General features: G+C 40.5%; 1 protein-coding gene across 3 annotated transcripts in view; it reads right to left on the bottom strand.

Moving 5' to 3' along the window:
* LOC134349462 (progesterone receptor-like) overlaps nt 1-15,509 on the bottom strand; it is a 342,340-nt gene that overhangs the window by 61,778 nt on the left and 265,053 nt on the right. For all 3 annotated transcript variants that reach the window (XM_063053804.1, XM_063053805.1, XM_063053806.1), the window contains one exon: nt 9,399-9,529. In XM_063053804.1, the coding sequence (XP_062909874.1) occupies nt 9,399-9,529 (131 nt within the window). The remainder of the gene's footprint in view (nt 1-9,398; nt 9,530-15,509) is intronic.

The following is a 15,509-nucleotide window of genomic DNA, read 5'->3' as shown; positions in this document are numbered from 1 at the left end:
AATTGTGGATGACATTGCAAAGTCTTCCTTACAGAGCAGGCAAGTAGAAATTAGAGTTCCCCTAGGCAGAGCAGAATTGAGAAGTAGGATTCAAAAAGGTATAGAGAAGAAGTGGCAGGAGGATTGGAAAAATGAATTAAGGGGCAGGCATTATTTTTCTAGTCACCCACTAGTTAAAAAGGTCTCAGACTGTTACCTTTTAAGTCGTAGAGATATGGTGATATTTACAAGACTTAGGTCAGGGCATTGTGGGCTAAATTATTATTTAAAGATAATAGGAAAACATCCTACTGGATTATGTGACTGTGGTAGTCCAGAGACAGTCCAGCATGTTTTGCTGAACTGTAATCGATACAAAATTGAAAGAAGCATGTTGTTCAAGAGGCTATCTGGCTTAAATTCATTTTGGTCTTCTATTAAATCTTTGTTTGGCCATCAAGAGAATCAACATCTGATTGAAGAGTCTATTATTCAGTTTATACGTGAGACTAGGTTGTATTCAAGAATTTGAGTTCCTTGAAGTTCTATAATTAATTATACATCCTGCGGAGGGCTGTAATATGCCTAGATGTGTCTAAACAGCCGGAAATAGAAGAAGAAGAAGAAGAAGAAGGATTTGTAATAGAAGGATCTGAGACACATGTGTAAGAGCATTTTTTAAAATTATTTTTTTGCTTGAATACTGTGTGGAACAACTCTCCCAATATCAGACTGGTGGGAAATGTGCCATGTCTGAATTCAGAATCGTCATTCACCCAGTTTTATCTATTGGCTGTTTCAGTGTAGCAGTTATGATACAACTGAGTAGCTTACTAGGTCATCTGAAGTGGCAGGGAAGAGTTAACAACATTGTTGTGGTGTCACAGATAGGCCAGCCAGCTAATGGAGACATTAATGAGCCAGATAGGGTTTTATGACATTCCAAAGTTTTTTGATTATGAAGTCCAGTTTGGTAAATTAAACTTTAATTCCACAGATGCTATGATATGTATTGGCATACGCTGCTAAATATCCACTGCTCTCACACTGCACCCGTTTACTCTGCTCTCATCCCCTCCCCACATTCTCCCAGTCCAGCGGCACTCCATGGAGTATGCCCACTTTTTCACCCATATCACAAGCCCTGACTGATGCAGAAGTCTTGCAGTCAGGGTAAAATTCTTCTACACACAATGCCGGCACAAAACTCCACAACATTACCTCTCCCAGCCCAACATATACATCCGCCATCCCTACCCTCAAACCTAATCCTAAAGTCCAAGGGGGCACACACCCTCACTAACTCTAGGCAAACTCAGATTAACCCTGGCCACATTGCATCAAACCCGATGACTTGTGTAAGGAGGGGCAAGATGCAACAAAGATAGGTGTTGGACCTAGTTAATGAAAGCATGGGCCAGAACAAAGTGGCAGGATTGCATCACACTGAAACTGAAGTGATGAGATCAAGAAGCACAAGAGGGCTGATTTGCCTACTGCCCGAATAATCTCTTAAAGCCAGCAAACTTAAAGTTTATAATCATTGCAGCCGTCAGTAGAAGCCCTCAGTGATTAAACTACAAATATTTCATTGGTATCTTACTTTTTACTGGTGTGAGATTCTTCACACTATTGAATGTGTATTCAGATTTCAAGGCTACAAGCGAGTTTAAGCTGATAACAATTAGTAATGAATCCTTATGAATCACAACCTGTCTAGTCTGCATAATTTTAACAGACATTAGTTGCATCTGTGCTAACATCTCATTCAAAAGGTTTGGGTTAAATCAGATCTCAAATACACATTTCAAGTGCCATATGTGTCCAATCTGACATTCTTAATACTAAAAATATAGATGATTTGAAAAAAAATCATAATCTTTTTCCAAAACAGCTCTCTAACCTGCTCTAATAGCCTAGTTGTGATGTATCAGAAAGGATTTATAGCAAGAAACATGGAGAATAAATCTAAAGAAGATCTGTAGAATGATACAGGGCCATACTAAGAGATTTACAAACAATATTAGTCTCCTTATTTAAAGATATACTGTGTTAGCCTTGGATGCAATGCAGAGGGGGTTAACTAGAACAATTCCTGATTTGAAGTTATTGTCTCAGAAGAGAGAATAGAAGCAGATTGAGTATATTATGGAGTTGAAATGAAAGAGAGATGATAGTCACCTTCGGGAGTGAGGATTGAGATGGCAGATGGTCAGAGGTTATGACTTTTGATGGAGGAATCTAAAACTAAGGGACAGAACTTCAGGACAAGGAGCAGTAATTTGAAAATTGTAGCCATGCCTTTACTTATAGATTAATTTGCACTCAAGCTTAAGGACCTTTGCTTAATAGCTTTTTAAGCAAGGATGTCAGTGTGAAGACAACACTCATGTTTCTTCCCCAGCCTGGGTCCAGCCTATAGCAGTATGCCTTAGGAAACAATATAGTTTTTATGTTCAAGTTCAAGAGCAGTTTAGTACCACAACCTGTACGTTAATAGTGACCATGCTTTACAGTTTTGTTGCATTACATTAACTTGCTGTGAGAATTCCTGTTGAGGGGACAGGGAGCTAAGGTTTGTGCATCCTGCTAGGAAGGAGGAGTAAGGGGTTGCATGTTTAGGTAATCAAAATATATTAAGGTTACCAGGCAACAGTTTGTTAAATGCCTAATTGGGCTTTTCATTGCATGATCTTACACTATAAGCCCTTTTATGATTTATCAATCATCTTATTTCTTACATATTTCTCAGTTTTGATGATCCTACATAGAGCTAAATTTGAGTGCCACTTTCCCTCAGGATAGTCCCTCAGGATGAAAGATGCCTTACTTTCACCCCTGTTTTGTTGGTAGTATGAGCATCGGACTCTGCCTCAGGGTGGGCAGGTGGTTGTTGACAGACCTGACAGGAGGATGGTGTGAAGGTTAGTTTTCCCCTTCTTGTACTTACATGGGTCCTAAATGTGTTCCTGAGGCATGGGATGTCCACTCATTCTGCAGTAATAGTTGTTGAGATGGCAGACTAACTCATGTTTGACAGCAGTGCTCTCTCTGTGAAGACAGCCCTCTGTTTGCTCAGAAATTTCAAAGATCTTATGGACTTGGAATGTACCAATCATGAGAACGATGGATTTCTCTTTGGAAAATAGCAATCTCCACTAATTAAATATTATATTTTTGAACTAGACTGCATTGTCCAAATGACAAGTCTTTGTTCAAAAGACTGTAAGCAAGCAATCAAAAATAGCAATGAAAATCTACAGGGAGTGGAAATCTGAAACCAAGAGGAGTTTCTTCCCTAAATATTCAGTTTATTAGGCGGCATTTGTTAAACAAGAGTTAGGATAATTTCAGGATAATATCCTTGGTTGGTAACGAAACCCAATTTCTCTCGGGATCAATAACGTATGTCTATCTATCTATCTATCCTTTCTGATGAAATATCAACTCTGTATCTTTTTCTATAGATACTGTTTAAACTGTTGCATGCTCCCAGCACTTAAAACAAAACCTGTACAGTATGTTTAACTACAGAATCATAGCATTGTTGCAGTTTAGCCAGGTGTCGGTCAGTCCACTAAGTGAAAGTGAAGGATGAATAGATTAGATTAGACTAGATTAGATCTAGAATAATGAATGAAGTCAAAGTGCAAAATGAATAAAAGCAACAAGGTTTGCAAACCTCTTCAGTATGTGGAACAATGTTCATTTCTAACAGTCAAACAAACAGAACAATTGTCATTTCAAATGTATAACTTCTGAGCTGCTGGGTAATAGATACAAGGGATATCAATTTGGATTTGTACCGTGGTGGTTTTTGATCATGGAATCACAACAATTGCCTGGGTGTACAATACATTTACAGGCTGTGTCACCCAGGACTCCTTATGAATGACGGCATTTGGACACATGTGGCTATTGATCAACAGATAAATGCAGAATAGGTAGATTATAGTGAAGGTTGTACAAGAGTTTGGCGCTTTCCATAGTTCCTTGATGCAAAACAGTATATAGCGAAAGTCTTAAACCCAAGAAAGACTGCAGATGCTGGAAATCCAAAGTAACATCCACAAAATGCTGGAGGAACTCAACAAGCCAGACAGCAAATACAGAAATGAATAGATAGTTGATCTTGGACTGAGACCCTTTTTCAGGACTGAAGGGTTTTGGCCTGAAACATTGACTATCTATTCATTTTCATAGTTGCTGCCTGATATGTTAAGACCTCCCCCCTCCCCCCCAGCATTTTGTGTGTGTTGCTATAGTTAAAGTCTGCCAGGCACTGGTGAGCTTTGTTCTTACTTCAAGGCTTCTGTGCAAACCAGTTGCAACCAGATATGGTTCTGACAGAGTATGCTTCCCCAGGAACAGTGCGTAGCTGGGAGAATGACAAGGGGATGTGAAGTGATGAACAAAATGCTAGATGAGGAAGCTGAGGAACAGTATATTGGAAATATTACACTTAGTCTTTATAAATCAGAGCATTGAGTATAGGAGTTGGGATGTAATGTTAAAATTGTACAAGGCACTGGTAAGGTCAAATTTGGAGCAATATGTACAGTTCTGGTCACTGAATTATAGGAAAGATGTCAACAAAATTGAGAGAGTACAGAGAAGATTTACTATAGTGTTACCTGGGTTTCATCACCTAAGTTACAGAGAAAGGTTGAGCAAGTTGAGTCTTTATTCTTTGGAATGTAGAAGGTTGAGGGGGGACTTGATAGGGGTATTTAAAATTATGAGGGGGATAGATAGAGTTGACATGGATAGGCTTTTTCCATTGAGAGTGGGGGAGATTCAAACAAGAGGACATGAGTTGAGAGTTAAAGGGCAAAAGTTTAGGGGTAACATGAGGGGGAACTTCTTTACTCAGAGAGTGGTAGCTGTGTGGAACGAGCTTCCAGCAGAAGTAGTTGAGGCAGGTTTGATATTGTCATTTAAAGTTAAATTGGATAGATATATGGACAGGAAAGGAATGGAGGGTTATGGGCTGAGTGCAGGTTGGTAGGACTAGGTGAGAGTAAGCGTTCGGCACGGACTAGAACGGCTGAGATGGCCTGTTTCTGTGCTGTAATTGTTATATGGTTATATAGGGTGGTGGAGCAAAGATGTGTCTCGAGCAAAGGAGGTGTAAGGTGTTCTTTCCTTTGCTAGCCTGTAGGTCACCTTGAGCAAGATACAGCATCCACTTAGTGCCTCGTTCTGAGTTACATGAAGCCATGGGAGCAGGTGGTGGATGGTCATATGAGCAGCTGGTGCATAATACAAGTCCTGGTTATGCAACCACTGATACCAGGCAGACAATCTCTGAAGAGTATTGATAATGGCTGGGGTCATCCGTCTTCTAAAGGCACTGCCCAGAAGGCAACAATGACAAACCACTTCAGTACAACAGGCAAATTGATACCATATATCTGTGGCTGGTGCAGCAAGTCATGGGTCACAAAGCACAGAGACACATCCCATACCCCAATGAGTCTCTAAATCCTACACCAATCCCCACATTCCCATCAACACCTGCTGGATTGCATCACTCACTTATACATACACCCAGTGTGCACTTTATTACTATTAGGTACCCGCTGTACATTATACAGTGGCTACTGAATGTACATTTGTCAAACAGCCTACTGCACCACACATTTTGGGATATGATTGGAAACCGGTGCACATGAAATAGATCAATGTTGTTCACCAGTATGTTTGGTATGAGTCCCCAAATCCCAATGACTTTCTACAGGGGCACAATTGAGAGCATCCTGACTGGCTGCATCACTGCCTGCTATGGGAACTGTACTTCCTTCAATCACAGGTCTCTGCAGAGAGTGGTGCGGACAGCCCAGCACATCTGTAGATGTGAACTTCCCACGTTTCAGGACATTTACAGTGACAGGTGTGAAAAAGCGCCTGAAGGATCAGTGGAGACCCGAGTCACCCCAACCACAAACTGTTCCAGCTGTTACCGTCCAGGAAATGGCACCGCAGCATAAAAGCCAGGACCAACAGATTCCAGGACAGCTTCTTCCACCAGACCATCAGCCTAATTAATTCACTCTGATAGAATCGTATTTTTATACCATATTGACTGCCATGTTGTACATACTATTTATTACGAATTACTATAAATTGCACGTTGCACATTTCAATGGAACAGAACGGAACGGAACATAAAGATTTTTACTCATATATGTGAAGGATGTAAGAAATAAAGTCAATTCAATAGTAAGTGCAAACTCCACATACACATCACCCAAAGTCATACTGAACCCTTGTCTCTGACTATCTGAGGTGAGGCATTGGTTCTACCAGCTGCATCACTCTGCTGCCCCTGGGGCTGTGATTTGGCAGAACTACTTGTGTAGAGATAAATGAAACCGGCTGCGGCATTTTTGCAAAAAGTTATTATGAGTGACCGAAAAGCAAATTTGACTGACACAAATACGTAACATGAGACACCATGTTGTCTTGTGGAGCCAGCCATTCACAACACTGAAGGTAATATTAGGTTCAGAATTGAATGACTTTAGTGGAATCTTACTTTGCCTTGCTCTTGAAAGGGTGGCTTTACAAATCCTGTGCTGGTTGACTATCCTGCTTCCATTTTACTAGCAGCCCCACTAGTTACAGAACCGGGCTACATCAACTGTTATCTGTTGACAGCTGATTATTTCAGATGCCCTGTGTTCCCTCACCCCAGTTTCCTTGGCTAGTATTCCTAAAAATCAATGTAAAATTTACATTAGCAGCTTCAAATGTTCCGTGTTCTCCTTCGGTTTTAAATGATCTTTCACTCATTTATAACAGATCAACCCCTCAGGGGTCATTTTTATCCAGAGTACTCTTTCAGTTCGTCCAGGTCATCCCTCTTCCATTACTTGATTCCACCTTGAATTGTCTTTTTTACATCCTTCTTTAATCCTTTTGCACTGAATGTCTGTCTTCATTAATGCAATTTAGAATTTCTTGACATAGCTACCAACATTTAATACATCATAATTGTCCTTGGGAGATTTTCTTTTTCCCAAATTAAATCAATTGAATTAAATGCTTTTGATTGAAAGAAACATTTAACATTATTGTTGTATTGCCTCAGAGGTTTATCATAAGGCCCACAAAGTTGTCATAGAAGCATTTAGCTGATGTGAATAGTGAGGCAGACAATTGGCAGCCTCTTTTTGTTCAACACTGCGGATAAGAAGGATCAAAGGAAGTTTATTGTTGAAATATGTATATGTTACCACACACCACTTTGAGATTAATTTTATTGCAGGCATTTACAGGAAAATAAAGAAATGCAATATAATTTATGAAAACTATACATAAACAGAGACTGGCAAACAACCAAATATGCAAAAGGCAATTTGTACAATTAATAAAAAAATAAATAATACAGAGAACATGAGTAGTAAGAGTCCTTGAAAGTGAGTCTGTAGGTTGTGGAATCGGTTCAGAGTTGTGGTCAATCAATTTATCTGTGCTGTTTCAGGTGCCTAATGGTTGTAGGGTAATATCTATTCCTGAACCTGGTGGTGTGGGACCTAAGGCTCCTGTACCTCCTGCCTGATGGCAACAGCAAGAAGAGAGCATGGTTTGCTTTCTTGTTGCAGAGCTGCTTGCAGATGTGTTCAATGGTGAGGAAGGCTTTTCCTCTGATGGACTGGGCTGTATCTATCATTTTCTGAAGACCTTTCCATTCTTGGACATTGGTGTTTCCGTACCACACCATGGTGGAACTAATTAGGATGCTCTCCACTGTGTATCTATAGAAATTTGTCAAAGTTTTAGATGACATGTCAAATCTACACAAACTTCTCAGAAATTAGAGGTGCTGTCATGCATTCTTTGTGATGGCACTTACGTGCTGGTCCCAGGACAGATCCTCTGAAAGGACAATGCCAAGGAACATAAAGTTACTAACCCTCTCCTCCACTGATCCGCTATTGAGGACTGGCTCATGAACTCCTGGTTTCTTCTCCCAGTAGTCAATAATCAGCTCTTTGGCTTTGTTGACGTTGAGTAAGAGGTTGTTGCTGAGGCACCATTCAATCAGATTTTTAATCTCCCTGCTGTATGTTGATTCGTCACCACCTTTGATTTGGCTAACAACAGTGGTATTATTAGCAAACCTAAATACAAAATTGGAGCTATACATAGCCTCACAATCATACTGTAGGTATAAAACAAATACAGCTGGGGGCTAAGCATAAAGCCTTGAGGTGCACCTGTGATGATGGTGATCTTGGAGGAGATGTTGCCAATCTGAATTGACTGGAGTCTCAAGTGATGAAGCATAGAGAGGCATCAAGGTCTAGAATTTAAAGCTTTGTGATAAGTTTTTGAGTTGATGATAGTGTTGAATGCTGAGCTGTTGTCAATAAAGAGCATCCTGATGTATGCATCTTCATCGTCCAGATGTTCCAGGGCTGAGTGAATAGCCATTGAAATGGCATCTGCTGTTGACCTGCTGTGACAGTAGGTAAATTGGAGTGGATCCAGCTCACTTCTCAGTCAGGAGTTGATAATCTTCATGACCAACCTCCCAAAGCACTTTGTCACAGTAGTTGAGAGTGCTACTGGACAATAGTCATTGAGGCAGATTACCATGCTCTTCTTGGGCACCTGTATAATCAAAGCCTGCTTGAAGCAGGTGGGTATCTCAGACTGCTGAAGTGAGGGGTTGAAGATGTGGCTGTCTAAAGATGAAGGGAGCGCATTTGATACTTTAAAGACTAGTATTACTTTTCTAGCCTCCTTTATCTCACAATTGATACCTTAGATAAACAAAATTGACTAAACAAATATAAATGTTCAAAGATATTAATTATCTAAGGGTAAATTTTCATGGTTTCATATATCCAGTGGTGGGAGGTAATGACTGGGCAGTAATGTGGTGCTAATTATAACTTGTACCGATAGCTCTACATACCTGAGTGGCCCCTATATAAAAAGAACACCAGACCTTTCATGGAATTTGGACAAGACTAATTATCTGATTCTTCAATAAAATTCTTGTTAAAAGATTTCCTTAAATAGGCAATACAGCAATCGCAACAGAGAACAGAACTTATTTAAACCAAGAGCTCAATCAACTCTACCTAGTAGCACAATCAAATAATAATAAGTCATTGGATTTGTTGTGGCTTTTTACCTTGAGATTTTCTCAATGGTCAGGTTAATAATGCAATCAAGATGGTTTCAAATGCTAAGAAATCAGAGGATAATTGAGAATAATATGGCAAATCTAAGAAGCTAAGCTGATAGATGAACATTAAAAAGGGACATTATAGCAGAGCACTTTTAAAGACTTAAGCAGAAATAATTCACAAGATGTATGAAATTCTTGTGGGCCCATTCCAAAATACAATTCATAATGTAAATTTTATGCTGGTTGTTCAGCTTTGCAGCAGATCCACACTTACTTGTATTAAAGAGAATTAAGGTTTTCATGCATAAGAATTCCTCATGAGTCACTTGAAGATGGATAAATTCTTGCGAGATTTGACACATTGCTATACACAGATCATACATTGCCGACTTCTGCATTCTTTGCCTGAAAGAGAAAGTCAACCAATTAATCTTCACATACAATAATGGTCATCTCCAACCTTCATTCCAATGGTAAAATAATGACAACCAGTTGCTCAGTCTTCCAGCCAGGGAGCTCTGGGTCTTTTTTTCTTAGGTCTTTCAAGTACTCATTAAAAATTGGAATTCATTGTGCACTTTTTACCCAGGTGGCATTTGTGGTCCGCATCATCTACAGATAGAGTAAACTATGTGTAAAGCTGCTTTTGTGGCATTAAAGTTATTCCCATTTATTCCCCGTAAAGGTTAGTCAGCATGTAGGGAATGTCTAGAACTGCTCAGAGGGATATGAAGAAAGTCAGAAGCTTGTCAGGAGCTTTTGACTCTATTAAAGTTGAGATTGACTTTTTCAGATTTCAAGATTTTCTGAGATCATTTGAAGTGACAATGCGAAGAGAAAATGCAGAAATTTCTTTTAACATAATAACATAACAAAATAAGAAATAGGAGTAACACACAGCAGCTATGGAAAGGAATAAAATGTCAAAGTTGCAAACCAGGACCCTTCATCTGACTCCTGATGAAGGGTCTCGGCCTGAAATCTCAACTCTTTATTCCTAGCTGACCTGCTGAGCTCCTCCAACATTTTGTGTGTATTACTCTGGATTTCCAGTATCTGCAGAATTTCATTATTATAAGAAATAGGAGCAGAGTAGGCAGTTAAGCCAATTGAATGTCTGTTAAACCGATGGAGCTTGTACAACTTCCCTGTGGAATGTCTGGGTTTTCACCAGGTGAATCGGTTTCTTCCCAAAGATGAACTGACTAGTAGATTAATCAGTCATTCTAAATTGTCCCATGATTAGGTTAGGGTTAAATTGGGGGTTAGTGAGCAGTGTGACTTGGAGTTCTGGAACGGCTTATTCCACGTTGCATTTCTAAACTAAACTAAACATGCTCTGCCATTCATTATGATTGTGGCTAATCTGGCTGTGGACTCAACTCCACCTAGCTGCCTTTTCTCCATAACTTTATAATTGCTCTGTTATGCAAAAATCTAACTATGTCTTAAATATATAAAATGATGTAGCCTCTACTGTTTCTCTGGGCAGAGAATCCACAGATTCACTGCTCTGGGAAAAGCAGCTGTTTCTTATCTACCTGCCCCCAAATCTTCAGGTTACGTCACCTGGTTATGCCCCATCATATAAATGTAATTACGAAGAAAGCACAACAGCGTCTCTACTTCCTCAGGAGTTTGTAGTGATTTGGCATGTCATCAAAAAGCTTGACAAACTTCTATGGGTGTGTGGTGGAAAATGTGTATTGACTGGCTGCATCACAGCCCAGTATAAGAACACCATTGCCTTGGAGCGGAAAATCCTCCAAAAGTAGTGGATTTGGCCCAGTACGTCATGGGTAAAGCCCCACCCCCCCAACCACTGAGCACATCTACACAAGATGTTTTCGAAGAGAAGCAGCATCCATCATGAAGTATCCTCACCACCCAGGCCATGCTCTTTCCTCGTTGCTGCCATCAGGTAGAAGGTATAAGTGCCCGAGGATTCATACCACAAGGTTCAAGAACAGTAACCACCCCAAAACTATCAAAAGAACAAAAGAGGATAACTACACTCATTGTATTTCTGGTGTCCCACAACCAATGATGTTACTTTAAGGACTCTATCTTATTATTTCATGCTCTCGGTACTATTGTTATTTATTTATATCTGCATTTGCACAGTTTTTGTCTTCTATACTCTTGCTCTTTCATTGATTCTGTTTACAGTTACTATTCCATAGATTGGCTGAGCATGCCCACAGGAAATAATGAATCTCAGCATTGTATGTGGCGACATGCATACCCCGATAATAAATTTTACTTTGAATTTTTTGAACATTTAAAAAAATTGTAGTCTCACCTACCAGTGGAAACAACTTTCCTGCCTCAATATCCTTTTATAATTTTGTATGTTTCTATTAGATTCCCTGTCATTTTTTCTGAATTCCAGTGAGTGTAGTCCAAGGTGACTCAGTTCCTTCTCATAAGCTAACTCCCTTGTCTCCAGAATCCAAAAGCTGGCATATATTTTCTTAAGTAGGTAAGTAAGGTGTGGCCTTACCAGTACCCTGTACAGTTGTAGCATAACTTCCCTGCTCTTAAATTGATTGTTAAATTGCTAAGAGCAAGGTGGCATGCCTGAGTGACTATCGACCTGTGGCTCTGACATCAATTACTATGAAGTGCTTCGAGAGATTGGTTATGGCACACATCAACCACAGCCTACCGGTCAACCTTGACACTTTGCAATTCGCCTACCGGAGCAACAGGTGCCATCAGGTGCCACCTCTCTGGACCTACTTTCCTCCTTAGAACACCTGGAGAATAAAGACGTATACGTAAGGCTCCTTTTCATTGACTACAGCTCTGCCTTTAATACCATCATTCCAAATAAACTGATTCCTAAGCTCTGGAACCTGGGCCTTAGCACTCAGATCTGCAGCTGGATTTTCAACTTCCTCACAGACATGACACAGGCTGTAAAAATAGGGGACAAGCTCTCCTCTACAGTCACTCTGAGCATCGGTGCCCCACAAGGCTGTGTACTCAGCCCCCTGCTGTACTCACTGTACACCCATGTTGTGTAGCCAAGTTTCAATATGTAAGTTTGCTGATGACACAACAATTGTAGGCCGTATCTCAGGTAATGATGAGTTTGAGTACAGAGAGGAAATTAAGAACCTGGTGGCATGGTGCGAAGATAATAACCTATCCCTCAACGTCAGCAAGACAAAGGAATTGGTTGTTGACTTCAGATAGAGTAGCGGACCGCACGACCCAATTTACATCGGTGGTGCGCAAGTGGAACAGGTCAAAAGCTTTAAGTTTCGGGGTCAATATCACAAATGACCTGACTTGGTCCAACCAAACAGAGTTCACTGCCAAGAAGGCCCACCAGCACCTTTACTTCCTGAGAAAATTAAAGAAATTTGGCCTGTCCCCTAAAACGCTCACTAATTTTTATAGATGCACCGTAAAAAGCATTCTTCTAGGGTGCATCACAACCTGGTATGGAAGTTATCCTGTCCAAGACCGAAAGAAGCTGCAGAAGATCGTGAACACGGCGCAGCACATCACACAAACCAATCTTCCGTCTGTGGACTCACTTTACACTGCACGCTGTCGGAGCAGTGCTGCCAGGATAATCAAGGACACGACCCACCCAGCCAACAGACTTGTCATCCCTCTTCCCTCCGGGAGAAGGTTCAGGAGCTTGAAGACTCATACAGCCAGAATTGGGAACAGCTTCTTTCCAACTGTGATAAGACTGCTGAACGAATCCTGACCTGGATCTGGGCTGTACCCGCCAAATATCCGGACCTACCTCTCGTTTTTTTTGCACTACCTTACTTCCTATTTTTCTATTTTCTATTTATGATTTATAATTTAAATTTTTAATATTTATTAATTTTAACTATTTTTAATAATTGAAATATTTAATATTTGTAATCCAGGGAGTGTGAAGCGCAAATCAAATATCGCTGTGATGATTGTACGTTCTAGTACCAATTGTTTGGCGACAATAAAGTATAAAGTATAAGTATAAAAGTATAAAGTATAAATTTAACAATAAAGGCCAACACTCTATTTGCTTTCTTGATAACCTGTTTAACTTTTCACTATGCAATAATAAACTGATTTTTATTTTTTCTTCCCAAGTGGATGACCATACATTTACCAACATTGTATTCCATCTGCCATACCCTTGCCCATTCATGTAACCTATCAACCTCTCACTCCAGACTCTCCACATACTCTGTACAATTTGCTTTTTCACACAGTTTAGTATCATTAGCAAACTTAGATATGCTACTGTCAGTCCTCTCCCAAATTGTTAATGTACATCGTCAACTGTTGCATGCAGAGCACCGACCCATGCAACACTGTTCTATTCACACTGATTACCAACCAGAAAAACATGCATTTATCCCAACACTCTCTAAATTGTTCAACCAATTCTTTATCCATGGCAACACAATACTCTCAACTCCCATCTCCTTGCATCCATATCTTATGGATTAGTGCGGCATCTTATTGAACAACTTCTGGAAATCCAAGAATATGATATCCACCTGTTTCCTTCTCAAACAAGAGAAAATCTGCAGATGCTGGAAATCCAAGCAACACACAGCCAAAGTGCTTCGGTCCAAAACGTCGACTGTATTTTTTTCCATGGATGCTGCCTGGCCTGCTGAGTTCCTCCAGCATTTTGTGTGTGTTACCTGTTTCCTTCTATCCACTTTGAGGAATTAAGTGTGCTCCCTGTAAGATGACCAGAGATACTCTGGTACCACCTATGTCCTGAGGATATTAGACCATAAGACCATAAGACAAAGGAGCAGAAGTCAGCCATTCGGCCCATTGAGTCTGCTCTACCATTTTATCATGAACTGATCCATCCTCCCACTTAGTCCCACTCCCCCACCTTCTCACCATAACCTTTGATGCCCTAGCTACTCAGATACCTATCAATCTCTGCCTTAAATACACCCAATGACTTGGCCTCCACTGCTGCCCGTGGCAACAAATTCCATAGATTCACCACCCTCTGACTAAAAAAAATTCTTCACATTTCTGTTCTGAATGGGCGCCCTTCAATCCTTAAGTTTTGCCCTCTCGTACTAGACTCCCCCATCATGGGAAACAACTTTGCCACATCCACTCTGTCCATGCCTTTCAACATTCGAAATGTTTCTATAAGGTCTCCCCTCATTCTTCTTAGAGCTTTATTGAGTCAGGAAAATAATTGCTCCCAGGAACCACTCATCAAAATTAAAGCCCTTTCAATGAAGATAACACCAAAGATATCTGCATGGTTTTACTTATTTAGATATACAGTGCAGACAGGCCCTTCTGGCCCAATGAGCTTCACCAACCAACAGCGCATCGAGTTAACACTGGCCTAATCACAGGACAATTTACAATGATCAATTACACCTTTAGACTGTGGGTAAAAACTGGAGTACCTGGAGGAAACCCATGTGGTCATGGGGAGAACATACCAACTCTTTGCAGAAAGCTCCCAGCTGTACTACCATCATGTTAACCACTGTGCCACCATGACACCAAGCCCCTCTGCTACTGTGGCTCATGATGAGGATTCCATTATTACCACAAGGGTAGCAGGCTTTCATATGCATCTATGCCTTTAAAGGCCAGTTTCCCACTGATAAAATGGAATTCTTTTCCATTTGTAAATCAAATGGAGATAGTTAGCTGTGATTGTCTCACAACGATAAATTTGAGAAAATGTACAGCACAGAACAACCCACAGTGCTCATTTCCATTGCCAGCTACTCTCTGTAAAAGTAATTGAAGAGTTATCTGTAACAGAATGGAATTTCTGCTGAACCGCCTTATTTTCTCAGTCTCTCTCAGGAGGGAGACAAATATTCCTTTTGGAGGCAGGTTGTCTTTTCAAGTGTTCAAAGTATCCCAATCCAATGCTTTGGTACAGAATCTGTAGCATAATCCAAGATCAGTTGAGTGAGTCATGTTGAGAGCAAGAGACTGCGGATGCTGGAAACTGGTGCAAAAACAGCTAACTGCTGGAGTAACTCAATGGCTCAGGCAACATCTATAGAGGCAGAGAGAATTTCAATGTTTCAGGTTAAGATCCTGCATCAGGCCTAAGAGTGTAGAGGGGAGATAGTCAATACAGAGAGGTGACGTGAGGCAGGAACTGGCCAACAGAAGGTGGGACCAGATGAGAAGGGGTTGATGTGCTGACGTAGCCTGGCAGAGAGAGGGAATGGAGCAGAAGAGACAGAGGCTGAAAGGGGATGTTGAGGCAATAAGGGGCTGCACATTCTGGATTCTGATAAGCTGAAAAGTGGAAAACAATTGAGCAATAGATATAGGTGAATTCAGGTCAGATTATGTCAAATGTTGAGTACATTCCTGTTCTAATGTGTCCAGGAAGTTTGGAGTTGGAAGAGGAAAG

The sequence above is a fragment of the Mobula hypostoma genome, chromosome 7 (assembly GCF_963921235.1).
Source record: "Mobula hypostoma chromosome 7, sMobHyp1.1, whole genome shotgun sequence".
NCBI lineage: Eukaryota > Metazoa > Chordata > Chondrichthyes > Myliobatiformes > Myliobatidae > Mobula > Mobula hypostoma.
The sequence above is the reverse complement of the archived record's forward strand: the minus strand, read 5'-3'. Positions and strand labels throughout refer to the sequence as shown.